The sequence below is a fragment of the Cetorhinus maximus genome, chromosome 12 (genome assembly GCF_964194155.1).
Source record: "Cetorhinus maximus chromosome 12, sCetMax3.hap1.1, whole genome shotgun sequence".
Taxonomy (NCBI): Eukaryota; Metazoa; Chordata; class Chondrichthyes; order Lamniformes; family Cetorhinidae; genus Cetorhinus; species Cetorhinus maximus.
This window is the reverse complement of record NC_135890.1, coordinates 104561147-104586637: the sequence shown is the minus strand read 5'-3', so window position 1 is coordinate 104586637 and position 25491 is coordinate 104561147. Positions and strand designations below refer to the sequence as shown.

The following is a 25491-nucleotide window of genomic DNA, read 5'->3' as shown; positions in this document are numbered from 1 at the left end:
ATATAGGAGAAGCAGTAGTCAATTTACACACAGCATGCTCTCTCAAAAAATAATGAAATAAATCATCAGTTTATCAGTTTTAGATGTTGGTTGAAGGGATAAATGTTGGCCAGGACATTGGGAGAATTCCCTTGCTGTTCTTTGATTTGTGCCTTAGGATCTTTTCCAGCTACCTGAGTACCTCGCCTGGAAGGCAGCAATGGTGCAGCATGCCCGCACTAAAATGTCAGCCTAGATAATGTTCTCTAGTTTCTCGACTGCCTCAGAGATGAGAGTGCTCCTTCTGAACAACACAGATGCTGTGCTATTCTCATTTAGAAATTTGTGGACAGTCCAGTTTGAAGACACCTTTATTGAGAAAGTCCGGATTTTTGGTGGTCAGCCTGCCAGGACATTGTTTTGACTAGTTTGTTAAAGGATCTCCTCTCTTCAGAATCATAAAGCTAAATGCAAATTCAGCTCATCTAACCTCCTTGACAGGAAAATCCAGTCTCCCTATTGACACTTCTGAGGGAGTGCTGCACTGTTGGAGGAGCTGCCTTTCAGATGAGGTATACCCACCTCTAGCATTTGGGTGGGGATCCCGCCACCTTCCTGCCTTCGACTAAGCCTGTGGCAGGAAGGCCCATGGATGGCCTTCCCGCCCCACTGCCTGGTGAGGCCCTTAAGTGGGAAATTAATGCCCAGTTAAGGACCACATCCCGCTGCAAGTGGTATTAACCCAGCATTGGTGGGGGCCTCGCCATGCAGGGAGCACTACAAGGAAACCTGTCCGGGGTTGCTTCTGGGCTCGGGTGGAGGAGGGGGGATGGGAGCAGGGTCGCTCATTCAAAGGTAGTCAGTGTCTGATCGAGGGACCTGGCATCGGAAGGAGGGGACCTGCTCAGAGCTATCCCCCTGCCCTTGCTGCTGACCGCCCCCCGCGACCCCCTGCACCCCCTCCAGCCATCACTTACCTGTAACCTGGGACCCTGTGATGATCCTTGGCCTCAGTGGGTGTTGTGCCAGCAGCAGCCACTGCTTCCCTGGTGGCGCTGCCATTCAGTAGACCTGTCAGCCTCTGATTGGCCAGAGCTCTTGGCAGGCAGGACCTCCAGTGCCAGGGTCCTTGATTCCGGGGAAGGTCTGCCGATGCCCTGTTAAGTGCCTGAGTGGCATTTAATTCAGTGGGCCTTCCCTAAAAGAGGTGACGCCGGGCTCTAGACCCCCATCATCTCCACTAATCCAGCCCTGCATGTGTATTTAATTGAACCTCTACCATCCCAGGGTTCAATGAATAATGATTCTGTGAATACCAATGATTATGCTGTTACCTTTCGTTTGCTAGTTCTGTAGGATTATAACAATCTCTCTGCCATCACAATCCAGGAGTAGTATATGATTTCGGCAAAGATTAAAAACGCCAAACTCAGTAACTCGGACAAAATGACAGGCAAAATAAGAATAAAGTATGCTGGGGGTGAGGGTGGAAATGAGGGAGTGAACTCCATGAAAATATTACCCTTGGTGGAATTTGCAAGCCTGTGGACAAAGATCTATTAATTGTTAACTGATTTATTTGGGTCATTTAAGACGTGTTTTAAATGAAATATGGATCCATGAGATGGACTGTTAATAAATTGACATTATTCTACAGAAAAAAAATACATGATGCATTAATCTCACTGGGAATAGTTTATTGATGGAGCTTCAGGAACAAAATATGGGAGAAAACTGCCATTCACATTGTCTCTGTCTTTCTTTGCAGGCATACTTCCGACAGGGTGTTGCTCTCCAGTATCTCGGCCGCCATGCAGATGCGCTGGCTGCATTTGCATCTGGGCTGGCCCAAGATCCGAAAAGCTTGCAGCTGCTGGTTGGGATGGTGGAAGCTGCCATGAAGTCTCCACTACGAGGTAAGATCATGCAAAATGCTGTTGAAGTAATTGTTGGATGACTGATCAGACAAAAGGAAGGTTGCATTTGGCTATTCCCAGTGCGGTCAAATCCCCTCACACACTTACATAGAACCTTCAGTTGGAATTTAGGTTCCACTCTCTGCAGCTCTTGTTCTTTCTCCTGTGATTGTCATTTTTAATTTGAAGTGAGATATGTTTATCAATTTCTTTGAATAAATTAATAAACGGAAGCAACAACATCTAAAGTCAGTAATAGATTCCTGGGCTCCTGCTGCTAAAGCACTTTTTACCACAGTGAACCTTAGATATACACTTGTCAAGCTGAAGCATGGATGAACACTCAAGTGGTGATCTACACATACACACCTTATTTGCCAAATCATGGGTATACACCCAACTTGATGAGTCATAGACAGACATCTGTTCAGAGAAGGTTCACTAGGCTGATTCCTGGGATGAAGAAGGGTTCCTTATGAGGAAAGGTTGTGCAGGCTGAGCCTATCCTTATTGGAGTTTAGTAGAATGAGAAGTGATCTTATTGAAACATAAATGATTCTGAGGGGGTTTGACAGGGTGGATGTTAAGATGATATTTCCTAGCTCTTTTGGGGGAATGTAGAACTAGGGGGCACAGTTTAAAAATAATTAAGACAAAGATGAGGAGTAATTTGTTCTCTCAGAGGGTCGTTAGTCTTTGGAATTCTCTTCCCCAGAGTACAGCGGAGACTGGGTCATTGAATATATTTTACACTGAGTCAGATTTTTGATTGACAAGGGAGTCAAGGGTTATGGAGCACAGACAAGAAAGTGGAGCCAAGGCCACAATCAGATCAGCCATGATCTCATTGAACAGTGGAGTAGGCTCAATGGGTCAAATTGCCTACTCCTCTTATTTCTTATGATCTGGCTTAGTTAACCATATATACATACCTGCATTGATGAACCACAAATTTTCATCCTATTTGCATGGCGAACCATTCATATTTGCAGTAAGAGAAAGTTTAATTTTCTTAAAATGCTTGACTGATAAACTAGGATATCTTATGTACAAGGCAGAATTTATGCAACTTTTTGCTCAATTCAAAAGGAGGGGTGGGCATCTTAAAATGTACCAGCTTTTTGCTGATGAACAACGATGCTTTCTTCTCAGTCACCTCTACCAGAACTGTGCACTTCTCCAGGATCTTCCTGTAGTGCAAAAATAGCCCCCATTTTCTTTTCTTCACTACCCATCATTTTTTTAAAACTCTCTTCCCTGTTCCCTCCACCCTCACCTCCTACAACAAATGTAAGGAGATCATAGACATCTTTGTTACCGGGATTGAGACAATCTTTTCATCTGCTTCCCCTTACTCACCAAGCCAGACACCTCCCCTGGCTCTGCCCTTTTTCCCAGTTCTGATCCTGTTTCATTCATCTCTAATTTCACTTCTATCCCCCCAATGGCTCAACGTGTCCATGAGACCCACCTCTTCCCTTGATCACATTCCCACAACTGCTTACTACTCAATTTCCTTCCTGACCCCTATGCTAGCTGACATAAATGATTCCCTGTCCACAAGTACTGACCCCTCTTGTACCAAACAGCTGTCACTCACCCACCTGCCACCGCTGCCTCAAAAACCCTCAACCCCTCTCTCTAGTTTTATGAACTATCAGCCAATCTCCAACCTTTCTTTTCTCCCCAAAGCCCTTGAATGTGTTGTAACTACCCAAATCCATGCCTATCTTTCATACAGCTCTGCATTTAAATGGCTCCAATCAGGCTTCCTCCCTGCTCCTTTTGGCTCCATAGCACAGATTTTTTAAAAAACAATTTGTATTTAAATATTTCATTGGGAAATGAGGACCAATCTGTAACTTTCATGATGTGGTTGGTTATCATGTATTAGTGGTACGGGCTAAATATCATACTCATGTGATTAATTGACCGTCGGTTTTTGCATCGTTTAAGTAAAACTTATTGCTCGTAATGTATGATTTGCTTGTAGAATCCCTGGAACCAACCTATCAGAAGCTACAGAAAATGAAGTTGGACAAAAGCCCTTTTGTGGTCGTATCTGTCATTGGCCAGGAGCTTCTGACAGCAGGACACCACGGTGCCTCTGTAGTTGTTCTGGAGGCTGCCTTGAAAATTGGAACATGCAGCTTGAAACTTCGTGGGTCAGTGTTCTCTGCCCTAAGCAGTGCTTACTGGGCATTAGGGAATACAGAGAAGAGTATTGGTTATATGCAGCAGGACTTCGATGTAGCCAAGACTTTAGGTAAACACTGCAATTGTCTGTCTTATAAATTGATTGGAATTTCTAAAACGTTTGAATGCTGTAAGACTTCAAAGTTAATTTAACATTACCAAATAAAAGAAACCCAGGTATCCTGAAGAAGTTTAGGTTATTATTCATTACATTTACATAGAACTGTGTGAAGTATTTTTGTTGAAGATTGAGTTCAATTTAAAAATGAAAGGATAAAGCTTTTAGCCTGCAGATGTAGAACTGCCAATATATACTGTAAATTGTAGTTTTAGTGATTACATCATCGATTACACTTGTTAGGTTTGGGGATTTCGAGGCAGATGCGAGGCTGTGTTTTTTCAGCAGGTGCATCCTGTCGTGTCTCTGAGCAGCTGTAATGTTACACAGGGATGCAACAGTACAGCAGCCCCCGTAATTAAATTTTGTAAAAAGGTGATAGAAGAACAGACTCAATTTCTTTGACTTTTCAGTTCACCTACCATAGTAATTGAAATGTGTTTCTTTTCACAAAATGTTAAAATTGGAAGCCAATTTTGCATGGCTGCTCTGGGGTAGAGTGGTAGATGAGTGAGCCAACACTTGAAGTGGATATTTACTATCAGGTAACTTATGTCTAAATGGTAATTATGGTTGCATGTGGATACTGACAGTATCACTATGAATGATCTTATTGAGGGTGGGATGTTTTGGTGCATTTATTCAGAATTTTTATCTCTTATTTTTATACAACTTGTGAGGGTTTTCATTCCACAGGACAGAAGTAGTTCAAATTCTATAGATAAAACCATGTCCTTAGCCTCTCTTCAAATATTACAACTCTTTGGTCACCATATTGATAATTCCTTAGATGAAGACAGAGGTTGAATAATGGAGTCCCAGAGGGAAAAATGTTCATCTTGTGGCCAGTTCATACATTTCACTCAATGATAGAATAGTACTGCAAAAATTAAAATAAATTATTGATGTAGTTGCATTGATGTAATGTGCGGTGCAGTGAAATACTGGGATGTGAGTTGAAGGCTACAATTTATGTTGAGCTCCTCAATGCCATTGTTCTATATATAAAATTCCCCAACCTCCTTGATTAGATTACAGCCTGTAACTCTCAGCCTGTAACTCACTGCCAGGGATCCATTATTAAGAATTCATCTAGCCACTCTTTGTAGCAATACTGGAGATACATTTGTGAAGGTTTCCTCTTTTAGTGAAATTGTAGCCACTACTTTTTAAATGTTTCCAATTTCGCCAGCAGTACTGAGCAGAGAAATCTTCAAGAATCCATTTGGAATGTTGTCACAGGTAGTTAGCTATCAGAGAACTTATGAATATAAATTGTCTGAACTCCTCAATTCAATTCCAGTCTTCAGTTCACTTCTAGGTACCCAATATCTAACCATCTCCATATTATATAAAAATCTTCTGCTTAGCATGTATTTTGCACATCACGATTTAACACTGCGTAACGGAAAAGATTACTGAGTCGCACATGCACTTGCCTGGTCTATGTTTTGCATTCATAAAACAGCAACAACAATATAAATCAAATCAATAAATCAAGGAGGTCAAAGTCTGGAGCTACCAGTGAGGAACTCCTATGGACATAATGAAAGCAATGAATCAAGTTTGAGCAGTCAGCAAAACCTGCCAATAAAAGAAAGAAAGGGCAAAAATTAAATCACTTCAAATACATTTTTGAACATCCACGTGACTGGCATCTGTGAACTTACTAATTAACATAAAGCTCGTAATTTTTCAAAAAACCCTCAAAAAAATTTGCGAGTGAATGATTACATTTATTTCTCCAGTTTACAGGTTCGAAATGCCTGTAACAATATTTTGCATCTGGGCCCTGTCTTTCTTTATCTCAGAATTCTGTGGTTTATGAGTTCCTGCTACTTCCCAGAACCGTCATGCTGTCATTTAAATGAAGAAGCTGAATGAAGTAGCCTACTAAAACTCCCAGAATGTCCCCTGTGTAAGCAATCTGTGAACTGCCATTTACAGAATTTAATTAAAGTTGACTTCTTTTCCAGTTTAATGAACAAGCACCAAATTTTGGAGCTGCAGAGATGCAGGGGGTGGGGGGGAGGTGGGGGGTGGTGTGTGTGTGTGTGGAAACATAACACACCAGGATTTTCTTTTTAATAATGTATGGGATTGGCCATCTAGAGAGCATTTCAGAATTTTCTTTTTATAGGCCTGGTCTCCTCCCCTTCGAGCAATCGAAAAGGACTGAGAAATTACAGCACTAAAAGTCAGAAAACCATTATTAGGACAATGATAGTTGCTGTGATTTTTTTTTCACTGCAGAAATCATCAAAGTAAACTAAAGAAAAATTAAGTGATGAATTGCTTTCGGGGGCTGTTAGAACATGCACAGCTTTATTTATGGAATTGTATCTGGGGGGGAACGAGCTCCTTCCTTTCTTTATACAGTGGGTGAGGGAAGTATGATTCATATATTCAGTTTATTTAAATGAACAGTGATATGGGTGCATATATGCGCATATATATATATATATATATATAATATATCACCTTGTAACTAATGTGTGTTGGTTACAGAAAAATGTTAGTCAGCTCAAATTTTTCAAGGACCAATCAAGAACCAAACCACTCAAAAGCTGCTTTTCAGATCCTTTCAGAGGCAATATGCAAACACCCCTGTAGTATATTGCACAATCTGAGCTTTGTGTCATATTTTCCTCTCTGCCAGGGAGTTGTAAATAAAGTTAAAGCTCAAGAATGGCTGCCTGCTGTAGGTCCACATGTTAATCGTGCTCAATGCAGTACACAGCAGAAAGATGGCATTGAGGCTGGGATGGAATTTTCTTGTACAATTCGTTTGAGAAATTAAGAATTGAAGAACATTTTGTCACATTTTTGGAGCTTCTAAAGTTGATTTTGAGTAAGTTTGAGCCATTTGAAAGGTTGCTGCATGTGCACATGGTATTCAGGTACACAGTGAGCCAGTACGGTGTGTAATTGAATGAACAGCACTGAAGGCATATTTGGGGATAATGGGGGCATTCCATCCTAACAAATGAAGATTGCACATTTGGCTGAAAGCAAATAAAATAGGAGATGTGATTAGATTAAATGTTTTCCTCACCATGATGGGGCCAAATGCTTTAACGGTGTCTAACCACTGTTGTCCAAGAGACCCCAGTACTATGGAATATGCTGAAATTTATGAAATTCTGTCATATTATGTCATACCATGGCATGACAAAGATTGAAATTGCACTGAGGGTTATGTTCCTTCAAAAGAAGGAGTTGTCGAGTGAGACTGTAGCAGATTACATTCTCAAATTAAAGGAACTCTCTTGCCACTGTGGGTATAGCGCAAACTTAGAAACCAGCCTTCGATCACATTTGTAGGAGGCCTAGAAAAGAGAATAAAACGCAGGCCAAGATTTTGAGTAAAGGTATTTTATTGACATGGAAGACGCATGCAATGAGGCCACAGCCATGGAAATGTCAGAAAGGGATAGTTGCTAATTGCAAGGGAGTTTTTTCCTGAGACAGCATGGGGAGGTCCACCGGATACCAATAGGATTCAGACTACAGCAGCTAAGTTCAGAGTCAGAAACATAGGGCAGAATTTTCTGCCTGTTGGGCGGGCGGGCCTGACCCAGTCGCCAGCGGGCGCAGAGCCGATCGCCGCCAGAGAAGCAGGCCGCACCGCCATTTAACGTGGGCGGGCCAATTAAGGCCTGCCCAACTTGATGTCCACCAGGAAACACTATGCGCTCCCTGTGCGGGTGGGGGGTATCCCTGAAATCGAGAGTGCACTCTTTCGCGCATGCACATGAAAGAGCGCACATCTCCCTGAGGCTAAGTGCTGCTTCAGGGAGATCGGCTCTACCTTTAAAAAGGTTAAAAATAGAGAAAAGAAAAATCCCTTACATGTCCCCTCATGTGACAATTTCACATGAGTTGGGACATGTTCATAATTTACAGAACAACTTTATTACAATTTTTTAAACCCTGCATGAAACCTCATCCCGCCGCTGGATGAGGTTTCATGTTTTTTCTATTTGCCGCCGGGGCTCCTGGCCTGCCCACCAGCCTTAAAGTTGGACGGGCAGGTCCTTTAATTGCTTAATTGATCCTGTCAATGGCCTCAAGTGGCCATTGACAGGTCGGCGGGCCCGCAGCTGATTTTGCTGTGCCCCCGCCTTCCTGAAAATTTAAATGGGGCGGGGTGATGTTGGGGGTTCTGCCCAACATCATCTCGCATCATTTTACGCGTCGGCGAGTGGGCCCCGCCCCCTGCTCGCCGACGGCAAAATTCTGCCCTTAGATGCTACCGTGGTAGTCACCAACCATTTAAATGCCCCAATTCCCAGTAGTGGAAAAGTAATGCTCCAGGTTACAGTAAAGCCCCAGGTTGCACCCATTCATTAGGTCGAGGTTGTGGTAGATCTAAATTCAGGAGACTGGAAATTCTCGCATGCTCATATGATAGATATGGAAACAGAAGCTGATGGTATCGAGCAGGAAGGTCAAGAGTTGTACTCAGTAAGAGAGCAAGAAAAACAGCACATGGAAGATGGGACTAATAGGGCTGAAGATACAATTCCAGCATCCACAGTGAAACTGAAAGTCAGAGATTCACAACTTTCATCATTGATACAGCTGCAGCAGTGTCTGTTATCTCAGAAGGAGAGTACAGGAAATCCCTAAGTCACATTCCCTTATGCAAAACTGGTGTGAAACTGACTAGTTATTCCAATAACAGTATTCCAGAGTTAGGTCAGGTTAGTGTTAGGGTGGAATAGGATGATACATTCTATTATTTGCCATTGGTTCTGATAGGAGGGAACAAAGTCTCCGGAATAGGAAGAAATTAGCTTAAGATACGGTTGAACTGGACCAAGTTATTTACAGCAGATATCATGAAGAGTACATCTGACATTGAGGAAATACTAGAAGAGCACAAAGTGGTCTTTAAGCAAGGAGGTCCAATTGATTAAAATTAGCTATCAGTATGATATTAGATATGAGCAGATCATGCAAATACAGATGTTCTTCCAAAGTTTCCTGTGACAACTGATTCATTTCTTCATTACCTGTGAATTACTTAAACATACACAAATGACATGCCAGCGTTTGCCAGAGAAACTAGTGAAGAAACTCGTTAGAAGTAATGCTCAGTAAAGTGCTCAATTATGTCATTAATGCTGGCATAGAGTGTAATGATGAGAAATTGCAGGAGCATGTCACATGTAAAATGAACTGAGTGTAGATCAAAACAAAAACAGAATTACCTGGAAAAACTCAGCAAGTCTGGCAGCATCGGCGGAGAAGAAATCAGTTAACGTTTAGATCAAGGCTGTCTCTTGTGTGGTTTTAAAGTCATTATTCCACTAAGGTTTAGAGAGAGATTGTGAGAGGAACTGCATCGAGAGGCACAAGGATAGTCTAAATGTATGAAAACAGTAGCAAGAAGCTATTTTTGGTATCCAAAGATAGATAGGGGTATTGAAGAGTTGGTGAAAAGTTGTGAGGTGTGTCTCAGAATGAGAAATTATCCAACCAATGTTCCTTTCATTCCATGGTCAAACACAAGAAATGAGTGGGAATGAGTGCATGGCGATTTCTTTGAAGTGGAAGATTGCCTTATTTTGGTTGATAGCTATAGCAAGTGGATAAATGTTTGAGACTCTGCTCAATACCACAAGTGCCATAATTATTGAGGTTCTGAGAAGTTGGTTTGCAATTTGTGGATTACCAGAGGTGTTGGTGTTAGACAATGGTCTGCAGTTTACGTCGGAAGAGTTTAAAATATTTCTGAGTAAGAATGGTAGCAAACACATTCTGGTACCACCATATCACCCAGCATTGAAAAGTGCTGCAGAAAGAAGTGCACAGATTGCAAAGAGGCATTTGCAGAAGTGTTTGCTAGGTGACTAGCTAGGCAGTAATTTCCATGTTTCCCTTCAACACAGGCTAGACAATTTTCATTTCTCCTACATCATAACCCCACAGTCTGCAACAGGTTGCTCATCTTACATGCAGCTAGGGCAAAGTTTATAGTTTGCTTAAGCCTGGCATCTAGCAAAGTAAGAGGAAAGCAAGACAACATAGAAAATAGGAGCAGGAGTAGGCCATTCAGCCCTTCGAGCCTGCTCCACCATTTACCATGGTCTTGGTTGATCATCCAACTCAATAGCCTGCTCCCGCTTTCTTCCCATATCCTTTGATCCATTTTGCCCCAAGAGCTATATCTAACTCCTTCTTGAAAACATACAGGGCAGAATTTTGCCCTAGGTTGGCAGGCGGGCAGCCGACCCCTGCCGCCTAAACGGGGCCTGCCGCCATTTTGAGTGGGTGGCCAATTAAGGCCCGCCCAGCGGGCTGCACGACGGGAGCGCTATGTGCTTCCTATGCGGGGGGGAGGGTGGAGGGATTCCCCAACTGTCAAGGAGCGCACATCTCCCTGAGACTAAGTGCTGTCTCAGGGAGATTACTGACAGTCTAAAAAACTTTAAAAATAGAAAAATAAAAAATCTATTAACATGTCCCCCTCATGTGACAATATCACACGAGATGGGACATATTAATAAGAAGCACAGAAACTTTATTAAGGTTTTTAAAAACGGACATGAAACCTCATTCCGCCAGTGGATGAGGTTTCATGTTTTATCAGAAGCCTGCTGGGGCTCTTGGCCTGCCGCCAGCCTTAAGGTTGGATGGGCAGAGTCTTTAATTATCTTAATTATCCTGTTAATGGCCTCAATTGGCCATTGACAGGTTGGCGGGCAGACAGCTGATTTCGCTGTCCGCCCGCCTTCTTAAAGATTTAAATGGACCGGGATGACGTTGGGGGTTCCTCTCGACGTCATCCTGCATCATTTTCCTGTCGGCGAGTGGGCCCCACCCCCAAATCGCCGACGGGAAATTTCAGGCCACAATGTTTTGGCCTCAACTACATTCTGTGGTAGTGAATTCCACAGGCTCACCACTCTCTGGGTGAAGAAATTTCTCCTCATCTCAGCCCTAAATGGTCTACCCCCTATCCTCAGACTGTGACCCCTGGTTCTGGACTCCCCCACCATCGGGAACATCCTTCCTGCATCTACCCTGCCTAGTCCTGTTAGAATTTTATAGGTTTCTATGAGATCCCCCCTCATTCTTCTGACCTCCAGCGAATATAATCCTAACCGACTCAATCTCTCCTCATATGTCAGTCCTGCCAGCCCAAGAATCAGCCTGGTAAACCTTCCCTGCACTCTCTCTATAGCAAGAACATCCTTCCTCAGAGAAGGAGACTAAAACTGCACATGATATTCCAGGTGTGGTCTCACCAAAGCCCTGTATAATTGCAGTAAGACATCCCTGCTCCTGTACTCGAATCCTCTTGCTATGAAGGCCAACATACCATTTGCCTTCTTTACCGCCTGCTGCACCTGCACGCTTGCCTTCAGTGACTGGCGTACGAGGACACCCAAGTCTCGTTGTACATTCCCCTCTCTCAATTTATAGCCATTCAGATAATCTGCCTTCCTGTTTTTGCTACCAAAGTGAATAACCACACATTATCCACATTATACCGCATCTGCCATGCATTTTCCCATTCACTCAGCTTGTCCAAATCACACTGAAGTATCTCTGCATCCTCCTCATAGCTTACCCTCCCACCCAGCTTTGTGTCATCTGCAAATTTGAAGATATTACATTTAGTTCCCTCATCTAAACCATTAATATATATTGTGAATAGCTGGGGTCCCAGCACCGATCCCTGCGGTACCCCAATAGTCACTGCCTGCCATTCAGAAAAAGACCCGTTTATTCCTACTCTTTGTTTTCTGTCTGCCAACCAGTTTTCTATCCATCTCAATACACTACCCCCAATCCACTGCGCTTTAATTTTACACACTAAGTGAAGAATGAGGCATGAAACCTAGAGAGTTCAGTGTCTTTTTTCTTTATTCTTTCATGGGATGTGGGCATTGCTGACGATCCCAGCTTTGTTGCTCATCCCTGTTGGCTTTAAACTGAGTGACTTGCCATTTCAGAGGGCAATTAAGGGTCAACCACATTGCTGTAGGTCTGGAGTCATATATAGGCCAGACCAGGTAAGGATGGCAGATTTCCTTCCCTAAAGGACGTTGGTGAGCCAGATGGATTTTTACAACAATCGATGATATTTCATGGTTGCCATAACTGAGACTAGCTTTCAATTCCAGTTCTTATTAATTGAATTTAAATTCCACCAGCTGCTATGGTGGGAATTGACCCGGTCCTGCAGAGCATGAGCCTGGGCCTCGAGATTATTAGTCCAGTGATATTACCACTATGCCACCATCCCCCCTATAAAATTAATGTCAGGAGTGGGATACGAACCCATGTCTCCAGAGGAGACTGCGACCTGAACGCAGTGCATTACACTGCTCGGCCATCCTGGTCAGAAGGTCATGGTGAAGAATCAGTGAGGGAATAAGAAGTATGTGATTTGACTTGTTGTAGAGAGACTAAGTGTATTCACATATCTAGTGAAGATTGGAGAGAGACTCCCATCAGTATGTAGATCATTTAGCTTGAAAGAGGAAATCTGACAATGGGAGAGCATGATAAACCTCCTTTAGTCCTCCTACAGCCCAAAGTGAAGTCAGAAAGAAAGTGCAAGTCACAAAGAAACTGAAAATTTGCTGGTATCACAGAATCCACCGGTAGGGCAAAGTGAGTCAGGATCTTTGATTAAGACTAGTCAATCAATGTCACAATCCCAACCATTAAGTGGAATTGGTAGTCAAAGTCAGAGTTCAGGGTTGACACAGTCAGAGATTTTGAGAGAGCAGAGTCAAGCTAATAGAAATGGAAGGAGGTACACAGACAGAAAGAGAAAGGAGCCAGATAGGTCAGTTGATAGTATGAAGGAAAGAAGAGGAAATAAGTTATTTCCATTACCTCTTGTCAAACCCTGATATTTTTGTTAAACGCATACTGGTGTTGGAGATAAACAATTTTCCTTTTGCATGTAAATTATTCTGGATGTGTTGGCCATATATGTTTTGGTTGTGATTACGGTAAAAACAAGTATGCAACCTAACCTGTTAAATTTCAGGTATTGTTGATGTTGGTTTAGTCATAGTGTATTCTGGAAACGTATGTACATGTACCATTTTACATTTTAATGTATAGTTGTTTTCTTTGCTTGGGGAGGGAGTGTAGTATATTGCAAGATCTGAGCATTTTGTTATATTGCCCTCTCTGTTGGGGAGGTGTAAATGAAGTCACTTCAGTAATGGCTGTCTGCTGTGGGTCCACGTGTTAATCTCACTCAGCACAATACATTCCAATCACTGCTGAAATTTTCCACTTTCTGGAGGTGCTTTCCCTTCCATTAAAAGGAATGAGTGGAAAATCACAGGATGGCAGGCACAGAAGTAGAGAATGCTGGCATTTAGATTTATATATGGATGTTTTGAGATGTGTTGGTCAAACTTCGGGTGTCACAACTAAACACTTTTAAAATAAATTCAGAGAAATAAAGCCAACTGTTTGCTCTTGGTTTTGTAACATTGAGATAATTTGGCCTTTTCCCAAGGGAAGAAATACGTAGTTGTCTATTTTGAAAATGTTTTAACAATAATGGTAATTAATCAGTAATTGGCCTCAGAATGTGTCTATTTAAACAGTTTCTTCACCAGTTAACCAGTGGCCCTAAATGGAATGGCTAGGTTAGTAGCAGAACATTACCTCATTACATTACAGCACCTCATCTTCCGACTAGGCACTTTACAGCCTTCTGGACTGAATATTGAGTTCAATAATTTTAGATCATGAACTCTCTCCTCCATCCCCACCCCCTTTCCGATCCCCCTTTTTTCCAATAATTTATATAGATTTTTCTTTTCCCACCTATTTCCATTATTTTTAAATGTATTTCCATCCATTGTTTTGTCTCTACCGTTTAGCCTATTTCGATCCCTTCCCCCCACCCCACCCCCACTAGGGCTATCTGTACCTTGCTCATCGTGCTTTCTACCCTTAATGTCACCTATTAGCACATTCCTTAGATAATATCACTACCTTCAACACCTCTTTGTCCTTTTGTCTATGACATCTTTTGGCTATCTCCACCTATCACTGGCCCTCTATCCAGCTCTACTTGTCCCACCCCCCCTTAAACCAGCTTATATTTCACCTCTTTTCTATTTTTCCTTAGTTCTGTTGAAGAGTCATACGGACTCGAAATGTTAACTGTGTTCCTCTCCGCAGATGCTGTCAGACCTGCTGAGTTTTTCCAGGTATTTTTATTTTTGTTTTAGCAGAACATTTGCTTGTGAACATGAAGCCGTGTAGAATTAGCCAGTTATCTATTAAAAAAACACCTGAACAATCTTGATTAGATTCTGATCTGTGGCCTACTTCTGATGATCCATTATTCACTGTTTGTTAAGTTAGTAAAGGTATTTAAATGAAATGAAATGCATTCCGGCAGTCTCAGAATCGTTGTTGGAGTGATTTAAGTAAGCACAGAAAGTTAAGCAAACACAGACTAAACACTGAAGTCTGGATTCATTGAAGTCTGTGAGGATGAATCAAATTAATATAATTAAATTGAAAAGCAATAAAAGTGTTCCTGGTAATAGGGCTGTAAAATAGGAAAAAGAGATTTCATTGAGAACGCAGTGTTTTATTGGGACTGTGTCAGTTATACTTGGCATTTATTCAGAGCTCTTATTTACTTATTTTACTCCTTTAACTAATAACTTGATGCCTTGAAAGTGGTACAATTTGGGCTTTGGAAATGGTTGTTGCCGATTGACAAAGTGCCAGCAGATTATAGCATAACTCCCGGAGGCCTCAGTAGAATTCCCATTAGTTCAAATGGATTTCATGACTCCAGAAAAGTGAAAGTTTGATAAGTATTTGGGTAAGCAATGTAGAGTGGTTTCAGATATTTACAACAACATATTACATTTAACGTTAAAAAACATCCCAAAATGTTTCGCAGAGGCATCATCAAAAAAATGAGGGAAGCAGGGAGGTTGTAACCGATGACCAATGGAGACTGGAGGTAGCAGAAACATGAGTAGTAACTACTTGCCTCCGATCAGTCCCATTCAATTATTTTTTTGATGTGAAAGGATTACTTTCACTACGATTACTAGCACAAAGTGGATAGCTGGTCTCTGACCCCCCATGGCAATAAACATGAGCTCACTTGGCTGACATAAAGCAAAGCATAGAGCCCTTGGAATTCTTCTTGAGCAACAGTTTCAGTATGATCTACTTGTTTAGAGACAGAGCAAGAACTATGCTCTTCTCATCCCACCCTTCCAAACCCATGGTGCCAGCTAAAGCCATGCAAATGCACCATAAGATTGGGGGAAAAAATAGAGACCATGATGAGACTTCAGACAGACCGCTCCTAATACTGTTAGGAAGTGATCAGATTCCAAGGGGATTTTCCTTGATCTATGTCATTCTGCTCATTGTCTTCTGAAATAGATGAACAGAGAATTTATTTTTTGCAACGAGTTATAAGGATCTGGGATGCATTGTCTGAAAGACGATAGAAGCAGATTCAATCAGAAAGTAACTGGATAAATATTTGAAGTGGAAAATTTTGCAGTGCTACGGAAAAGAGCCAGGGAGAGGAACTAATTGGATAGCTCTTTCAAAGAGCTGACATTGGAATGATAGACCAATTAGCCTCCTCCCGTGCTGTATCATTCTATGATGACATGCTTCTCGCAATTCAGGACTGCAAGTGCAGGTTCTGATGTTTGCTGAGGTCCTGTTTTAACAAAACACTATATTACTTTACCCACTTCTGTAATACAACACATTTACTGAAGGGATGTATCACATGACTGAGAGTCATATGTGTTGCTGCTCTGGAAAGATGTAGGGTCCGCAGGTGTAATAATTGTAGTTCTATTACGTAGCTATTCTGCAAGACTTAAGTTGCAAGTAGCATTTTTTGTATTCCCTTCTAAAACTCTTATTCAATTCTTTTTGTTTTCAAGTTTTAATTTCTTCCCATGTTCTTTGTAAAACTTAATGCTCTATTTTCACATCATAGGTGTTGTAGTTCCATAGGAGCAGGATGAAAAATACAACTTGCATGTTATGTCTTTCACACTCTCAAACACGATTTTTCACAAGGTGCTTTGTGACTTAGCTTATATGCTGGGCATTTCAGTCAAAACAGCAGCAAAACAAAAACATCAATTCCCACAATACATCTCTCTCTTTTCTTGCTCCCCCACGCACTCACATTCACTAAGAATTTATCTGTAGCAGCTGGATATCAGAAGCTCCCCGGCTGAAATTTAGAACTCAGCTTCCAGATACAAGAGCAGAAGGTTAACCAAGCATCAGCTGGGAAAACCAGATTAGGATCACATTAGCTATATGCAGTCCATACTTTATGACCTGTATGTTAAAGAAGCAATGAGACTGAGTGTTCACCTTACGTAGAATTTGTAAATACCCGAGATAACATACAGGAAGTGGCTGCATCCCCCAGATGGCAGCAATCACGGAATGATCAGGTTTATCAATCTGGGAGTCAGAAATGTCTAATACTAAGAGGCTGGGCTATGACATTAAATGCAGTAAGTTCAGTGAAATATGGAAACAAAAAAAGCAAACAATTCAACATCAGTTCAGTAGAGGGTGTTTCACAGATCCAAGCCAGTTGGTGAAGTCAAAACCAAGATGAGTGTCTTTTCTTGCAGAGAGAGTTTATTGACTTAGTACAGAGTCAACACTCCTCCATCTGGCCAGTGTCCCAACTATCCCCATTTATAGGTGTACAAATACCCATCACCTGTTTAACGATGTAATTGCCATTAAACCTTAACACTTAATTGCCAATAATATTGAGAGGGGGAAAATGAAATACCTTTAAAGGTATAATGCTGAGTATATAGGATAACTGCATACTGTAGATAAACAAACTTGGGCCAAAACAAAGTGAAGGAAAGGCATTAATAAACAAATTAAAAGTGAAATTAAGACAAATACAAGGAGAAGGTGGAAGGTGTTTACCAGATGAACATACAAAAATGTAGGAATACATTCTAAGGGTGAGCAGAGGGTGGAGAGAGACCCATCTAAAAAGCTAACAGTAAAAAAAAATGTTGGTGTAACGCAACAGTAAGATGGCAGTTGGAGAAAAGGTTAAATTCATAAAAGACGCAAACAAATCTGAAGATGACCATATGATGGTTAATATTTTGAAAAATTACTCCTTGTAAATATTCACAAGCAATGACTTGACTAAGATGCCTTCCCAAATAAGAGATGACCAAAGTAAGATCAACAGTTTTAATATACCGATAAATAAGATGGACATCCTAGTCCCAAAAAGGGTCCAAAATAAGGAATTCCCAAGGTAGCTGAGAATCCCAGAGTATCCCAGAATACTGAAAAACATTAGGGAGGAGATTTGTGAGACACTGATGACCGTTAAAGAGTGATGAATCAGACATAGGTTCAATAGTCTTACTTATACTTTGTTTAAATTAATGGAATTGAGTATTCGGTGTAAACATGATGATTATTTGTACAGTTATCTAGTGAATATAGCCAACAAGAATTCAAAGCAGAAAATCCTGCTTGAACTGTGGAAAACCATACAATATATTGCACTTATAATTCTAAAAGTTTTTGAAAAGAATTCACAAAATGTTTGCTGTGGCTCAGTTGATAGCACACTTGCTTTTGAATCAGAAGACCACGGGTTCAAGGCCTGCTCTAAGACTTCAGAGACAAAAATCAAGGCTGAAACTCCATTGTAGTACTGAGGGAGTGTTGCAGTGTCTAAAATGCCATAATTCAAATGAGACATTAAATTGAAGACCTGTCTTCCCCCTCAGGTGGATGTTAAAGATCACATGCACTATTTCAGAGAAGAGCAGGGGAGTTATCCCTGGTGTCCTGGCCAATATTTATCCCTCAATTAACATTATAAAAACAGATTGTCTGATTATATTTACATTACTGTTTGTGGGAACTAGCTGTGTGCAAATTGGCTGCTGAGTTTCCTAAATTGCAACAGCGACTACACTTCAAAAATACATCATTGTCTGCAAAGCGCTTTGGATGTCCTGTGGTTGTGAAAAGCACAACATAAATGCAAGTTTATCAGTCAAATCTAAAGCTGTGGATATTCAGGATAAATTTTGGGAATGGGTAAAAAACTGGCTGAAGGGTAAAAAATAATGAATCCCATTAGAATAATAATGTTAAGTTAGTGCTGTGAAAGTACTTACTGAGATTTCCTCAGGCTTCAATATTTGTCATTTACATATATGACCGAGAGACACAAACTCAAAATGGTCAAATTTGCCAAACTGGGAGAGGCAATGGAATTGAAGCAGGCAGCCCAGAAATTACATAATGATTTGGACAAATTAAATATGTGGCAAGAACAATGGCAGATTAAAATTATTGCAGACAACAACAATGAACCACGTAGAAAGAAAAAGTAAGCATCAGGTACTCTGAATGGTGTTAAAGTAGTTAAAAGTGAAGCTGAAAGAGAGTTGAGTCTTGGTAGACTTAATCCAAAACATATCTATCCAATGCACAGCAATGAACAAAGCAAATAAAATGTTGATAAAGCTCAATAAGTAACATTATAGTCAGCATCGTATTCTTTAGATAAACAAATAACCTAAGATGCTAAATAGATCCAAAAGTGAGGGCGGTAGGAACCAATGTTAAATGAATCCAATTTGTATTAAATAAATATCTACTATACATATTTATCAGAGCAATTAGTTAATTTCAAATCAATCCAATGCAACTGGTAAATAATACCAGACATCTCGTGATTCTATTACTTCGAGATATAAATTACTGCTAACTAAAATTAGAGCTGGCAGCACAGGCAATGTGTCAGAAAATGGTATGTGGAAATTTATGAACATCAATGCTGTCCAATATTACCTCATCGTTAGGAAATGTCTGCTTTTGAGACACTCCAGTTCAGAAACATGGAGCTGGGGTGTGAGTTAGAGACACTCTGGTACACCTGTAGACCACTGATAGTGGAAGGGAAGTGAAGCAAGAAATATGTAGGCAAATCTAGCAAAAGACGTAATAGTAATCATAGGAAATTTCAACTACTCCCAGATAACCTGACAAGGAGAGGTGGGGAAAAGGAATATGATTTTTACATTGTTCAGGACCCCTTTCTTACCACCACATAAGGATCCCAACAAGAGAGGAATTACTGCTAGATCTATTAATGGGAAATGGAAGCAGAGCAGTAAGGGAGCATCTGGGCAATAGTGATCATAACATAATAAGGTTTAAATTAATGATTGAGAAATACATAAGACAAAGGCCAAGTAAAAGATGGGGGGGGGCGGAAGTAAACTTTGAGGGAACAAGAGTGGAATTTAGGAAGGTAAACTAAAGATTGACTGAGAAGAGTAGTGGGAAATATTTTAAACAGTGCTCAATAGAGTGGGAGAGAAATACATTCCACTAAAAAACAAGATGAAAAGTAGCCAGTAATGAAACACCATGGACAGAATTTTGCCCTTGGCGTGCGGGATTGGCGGGGGCGGTCGAGAAGCCAACCACCGCCCGTGATCGGCAGCGCTCCGTGATTTTGTGCGGGTGGGAAAATTAAGGCTCACCCAGTGTGATACATGAGCGGCAGCACGGAGCACTGCCGGTGCGGACAGGGGGAGGAGGGTGAGAGGCCTAATGCCCAATTCACGCATACACGCGAAAGAGCGCTGAATAATCTCCCTGAGGCACAGAGCTGCCACAGGGAGATGAAGAAGATATTGAAAAAATTATTAAACAGCACAAAAGATTAATGAAACATGTCCCCTCCTGTGACTCTGTCGCATGAGCAGGGACATGTTTTCAATTAAAAATTAAACTTTTAATTTAATTTGTATTTGATTTCAGAAACCTCACCCCACCCGTGGATGAGGTTTCTAAAAAAAAATGTAAAGGCCTGCTTGGCCTTTTTGCCTGCCTGTCAACCGTTAGGTTGAATGGGCAGTGAAAAATTCAGCACAACTGATAACTTAATGGCCTTAATAGGCCTTTTAATTGTCGGTGGGCTCGCAGCTGGCTCCCACGTGCGCCCGCCGACCAACCTATTGCGCAACTGCGCATTGACATCGGCACGTTCGGCTGACATCATCACGTGACATTTCACGCTTGGTTGGGTTGGGCGCGCACCCACCTGCCAAGTTAAAACTCCTGCCCCATGTATGAATGAAGAGATAATGGTAAAATTGAAACTAAAGGAAAAAACACACACTAAGTACATAGGAGAGGATGACAAAAGGGAAAACGAAGAGGTGAGGAAAGTAAAAGGAACTGTGAAATTAAATTATCGAGGAATATAGAAATAAATCGTAAAGTATTCTACAGGCACATAAATAGCAAGAAAAAAAAGGATACAGTTAGGGCCAGTAGAGGGCACCAGATGAATTCACAGGGAATGACAATGAAATGACAGAAATATTGAGTAATTATTTTGCTTCAGTATTTATCAGGGGTACTAACAAGGAGAGTATGGCATTAGAAGAAAAGATCAAAAATATATAAAGACATTGAGGATAGAAAGTGGGAAGATCAGTTGAACTAATCAGACTTAGAGAGGATAAAATCTCTGGTCCAGATGGATTGTATCTGTGCATATTAAATGAAGTTGGAGAGAAGATCGCAAAGGTACTATTACATACAAATAACAATTCATTTGAAAAGGGAATAGTGCCAGAGGACTGGCGGATAGAAAAGCCTTATTCCAGTATTTGGTAAAGGAGATAGAACAAGCCCAAGGAAGTACACCTCAGTTAGCTTAAGGAACAATAATTGAATCTTTACTCAAAGAAACCAAAAATATAGTGAAGAGCAGTCAGCATCATTTCCAAAAGGGCCGGTCATATTTGACCAACCTTGATGAATTCTTTGAGGAGTAACAGAGAGAGTAAACAAAGAAAATAGAATGGATATACTTGCCAATTCTATGAGTGTTGAACAGTTCATATGTCATGACCATAAACAGCATGATCAGACAGATTTTTTGACTTTCTTAAAAAAAAAGAGGATATTTTTCATTGCACTTAACCTGGCCTAAGTAAAATGATTAAAAAACGCTCCAACTCCCACACATGCATTCACACACACTCATAGTTCACACAGACACGCACAAATAGATTACAGAGCAGGGAGGATAGATTAAGTAATTTAGAGGCCAGTAAAATGAAAGGGGTACGCAGCTCTTGAAGATTGGTGACTTGGCTGGTTTCAGGCTGAATTCTGTGGGCCTGCTGTTTTTACCTCAGTGGTCTTGCAGCTTTCGGAGTTGAGCAGTTTAGAGCTGTAGACAGATGATTCGTCTGTTCTTCTGGAGGCAGCAGTGTTGGGTTGAGTTCTTTTTAAAAATCTTTCTGTACCATCTGTGTAGTCAAAATTAGCAGACAGGGTTCAAACTTTGCCAGCTGGTTGGAGAGAGAGAGGAGGGGAAAGCACCCACTCAGGGGGCAGAATTTTCCCCACATTGGGGGGGAGGTTCAGGAGCGAGCATGTGCAGGTGCGCCTCCGATTGGCACCCCCGATTGGAGGTGCGCCGCCATTTTATGTGGGCGGGACAATTAAGGCTCACCCAGCGAGACGTCCGCTAAGAGGCACTTTTCGCTCCCTGTGCGGGCGGGGGGGGGTGGGGGGGATTCCCTAAGCCGAGAGTGTGCTCGGGGGGATTCCCTAAGCCAAGAGTGTGCTCTTTCGTGCGTGCGCACGGAAGAGCGCACTCATCTCCCTGAGGCTAAGTGCTGCCTCAGGGAGATCGGCACCAAATTTAAATATGTTAAATATAGCAAAGTAAAATTTCCCTGACATGTCCCCTCATGTGACAGTGTCACATGAGTTGGGACATGTCCACCACTTTTAATTAAACTTTTATTAAATTTTTAAAAACCTACATGAAACCTCATCCCGCCCATGGATGAGTTTTCATGCTTTTTCTGAAGCCCGTCAGGGCTCCCGGCCTGCCCGCCAACCTTATGGTTGGACGGGCAGGTCCTTTAACGAGTTCAGTTTACTTTTTAGATGGCCTCAATTGACAGGTTAACGGACGCACAGCTGATTCGGCTGCGCCCCCGCCGACCTGAAAATTGAAATGATGCGGGGTGACGTCAGGAGTTCCGCCCGATGTCATCCCGCATCATTTTACCCGTCACCCCGCTCGCCGACCTCAATATCCTGCCCAGGGTCTTATTCCTTCAGTGTCTCAGTTCTACATAAAAAGCAAATGCTTAAAACACAAACAGGCCAGAATTTTTACCTTGATGGGTGGGCGGGCCCCACTGACTCGGCGGCGGGCGGGCAGCCGCTGAAATGGGGCCCGCCACCATTTTGAGTGGGTGGCCAATTAAGGCCCGCCCAGCGGCCTGCCCGACAGGAAGCACTATGCGCTTCCTGTGTGCGGGGTGGAGGGATTCCCCATTTGTCAAAGTGCGCACTGCTCCCTGAGACTAAGTGCTGTCTCAGGGAGATTACTGACAGTATAAAAATCTTTAAAAATAGATAAGTATTAAAATTATTTACATGTCCCCCTCATGTGACAATGTCACATGAGATGGGACATGTTAATAAGAAGCACAAAAACTTTATTGAAGTTTTTAAAAACGGACATGAAACCTCATCCCGCCAGTGGATGAGGTTTCATGTATTATCAGAAGCCCACTGGGGCTCCTGGCCTGCCCACTAGCCTTAAGGTTGGACGGGCAGGGCATTTAACAAGCTTAATTATCCTGTCAATGGCCTTAATTGGCCATTGACAGGTCAGCGGGCGGACAGCTGATTTCGCTGTCCGCCTGCCTTACTCCATATTTAAATTGACCGGGATGACGTTGAGCGTTCCTCCCGATGTCACCCCATGTCATTTTCCCATCAGCGAGTGGGCCCCGCCCCCAAATTGCTGATGGGAAAATTCTGCCCACAGAGTTGGCTTGGCACATGACTTCTCACTAACTGCTCAGTGACACAAATATTCTCAAGGTTAGTGTATTACAAATGTAATTTGATTAGATCATGGCTGGGAATTCATCTCACAGCCAGGGTCCCATTGTCGAAGTGATTATGTCCAATGGTTTGTCTCCACCCAATTGAGTGCCCTGGTGATTGGCTGGATGCTTTACTAATGGGATAGGAGATGGCCTCAATTCATCTTTTTCAAGACAATTGTTCCTAGTGTGGCATTGTAGACAGGTTATCTCCATTTCAATGGTTTTGGAATGTAGAAGGTACAGTGATGCAAATATGGAGCCATCTTTGACTATGATCCTAAGTCATTGGAATGTGGCTTTAGTCTTTTAAAAAAATCAATTAGGAGTTTCTAGCCAGTAAATCCAAAAATCATTTTTTGTACATAAAGCATGGTTTCACAACGTAGACTTATGACAATCAGATCAGATTATTGAATGTTGGAGCAGGCTTGAAGGGCCGAGTGGCCTACTCATGCTCCTAATTTGTATGTTTGTATGACTAAGATGAGTGCATGTGGAGTCAGCGGATGGATACCAGAATGGACAGCAAAATGGTTACAAAGCAAAAAACAGGGAGTAAGGATTAAGGGTGGGTACACAGATTTGTAAATGGTGTGAAGTGGTGTTCCACAGGGATCAGTGCTGGGACCACTGTTACATTAATTGACCTCAGAAGTGAAATTTTGAAATTTGCAGATGACATTAAATTGGGAGGTGTAGTTAATACTGGGGAAGAATGCAGAAAGGTATTAATAACCTTGCAGAATGGGTGTGTAATTGGCAAATTAATTCAAAAATAGACAAGTGTGATGTGATACATTTTGGTAGGAAGAATAAAGAGGTCACACACTGCTTGGATAATAAGTCTAAATGGGATAGAAGAGTAAAAAGATTTAGGGGTATGAGTAAGCACATCATTAAAAGCACTGATGCAGGTTAATAAGAGCATAAATATTTTTTAAAATCGTGTTCATTTCCAGAGGGATAGAATTGAAAAGCAGCCAAGTTATGTTAAACTTGAATCAAACTTTGGTTCGATCACATCTGGAGTATTTTGCACAATTCTGGCATCAATGTTATTAAAAAAGGATATCGAGGCATAGGAAAAAGTACAAGAAATTTTCAGTGATGATTTTAGAACTGAGAGGATACACTTTTGAAGAAAGGCTGAACAGGTTGATGCTCTTTTGTCTAGAAAAGATAAAACTGAGGGGTGACCTCATAGAAGTCTTTCAGAAATAGTTTGACAGGATATGTATAAAGAAAATGTTTCCACTTGTGGGGGATACCAAAATCAGAGGTCATAAATGTAACGTTGTCACTAATAAACTGAATAGGGAATTAAGGAGAAATTTCTTTAACCAAAGATTGGTAAAAATGTTTAATGGGCTATAAGGAACACTTGGGGCAAATAGTATAGATGGATTTAACGGGAAGCTACATGAGCATTTGAGGGAGAAAGGAATAGAATAGAATTGTCTACTGATAGGATTAGATGAAGTAAAGTGGGAGAAGGTTCATGTGGGACATAAATGCTGGTGTAGACAAGTTGGGCCAAATGGCTGTTACAGTGCTGTTACACCCATGATGTAAGTTGGGCCTGAATTTTTCAGGCGGCGGGCGGGGGCAGAGCCGATCGCCACCTGTGATTGGCTCCGCGCTGCCATTTTACGCAGGTGGGCCAATTAAGGCTCACCCAGCGCAAGACGTGAGCGGTAGCACTGAGCGCTACCTGTGCAGGTGGAGGGAGGAGGGAGAGTCAGGGCCAGCACACTTTCGCGCACAGGTGCAAAAGAGCACTTCAGTCTTCCTGAGGCACGGAGCTGCCTCAGGGAGATTGAGGGGCTTTTGAAAGTATGAAATAAGATGTTTAAAAATTTATTTAAACGTGTCCCCTCATGTGAATGTGCCACATGAGAGATGGGACATGTTTTTATATTTATGAAAATGTATTTATTTATTTAATAAAAGCTTTAGGAAACCTCATCCCACTTGTGGATGAGGTTTCCTAAAAAACACGACGGTCGCTTGGCCTTTTCGCCTGCCTGGCAACCTTTAGGCTGGACGGGCAGCATTAACGATTACTTCAATTACTTTCTTAATGGCCTTAGTAGTCCATTTACATATCGGCGGCCGCGCAGCCGAACAGAACACCGCAACTCAGCATGATGAGGTTGGGACGCACGCCCGACATCATCGCGCGTCATTTTACACATCTGTGTGTCGAGCCCGCCCCTGCACGCTGACTGAACAATCCTGCCCTTGATGTACATAGCTAAAACAATTGAATATAGATCAGGCGTAGTCTGTACCATGCTTTTTTCAGATCACGTGTTGAATACTTTAATTT

At 41.8% G+C, this 25491-nt stretch overlaps 1 protein-coding gene across 3 annotated transcripts in view; it reads left to right on the top strand.

Annotated features, from left to right (window-relative positions):
- ttc28 (tetratricopeptide repeat domain 28) overlaps positions 1-25491 on the top strand; it is a 761973-nt gene that overhangs the window by 431783 nt on the left and 304699 nt on the right. For all 3 annotated transcript variants that reach the window (XM_078554281.1, XM_078554279.1, XM_078554282.1), the window contains 2 exons: positions 1748-1895; positions 3889-4161. In XM_078554281.1, coding sequence (XP_078410407.1) covers positions 1748-1895; positions 3889-4161 — 421 coding nt within the window. The remainder of the gene's footprint in view (positions 1-1747; positions 1896-3888; positions 4162-25491) is intronic.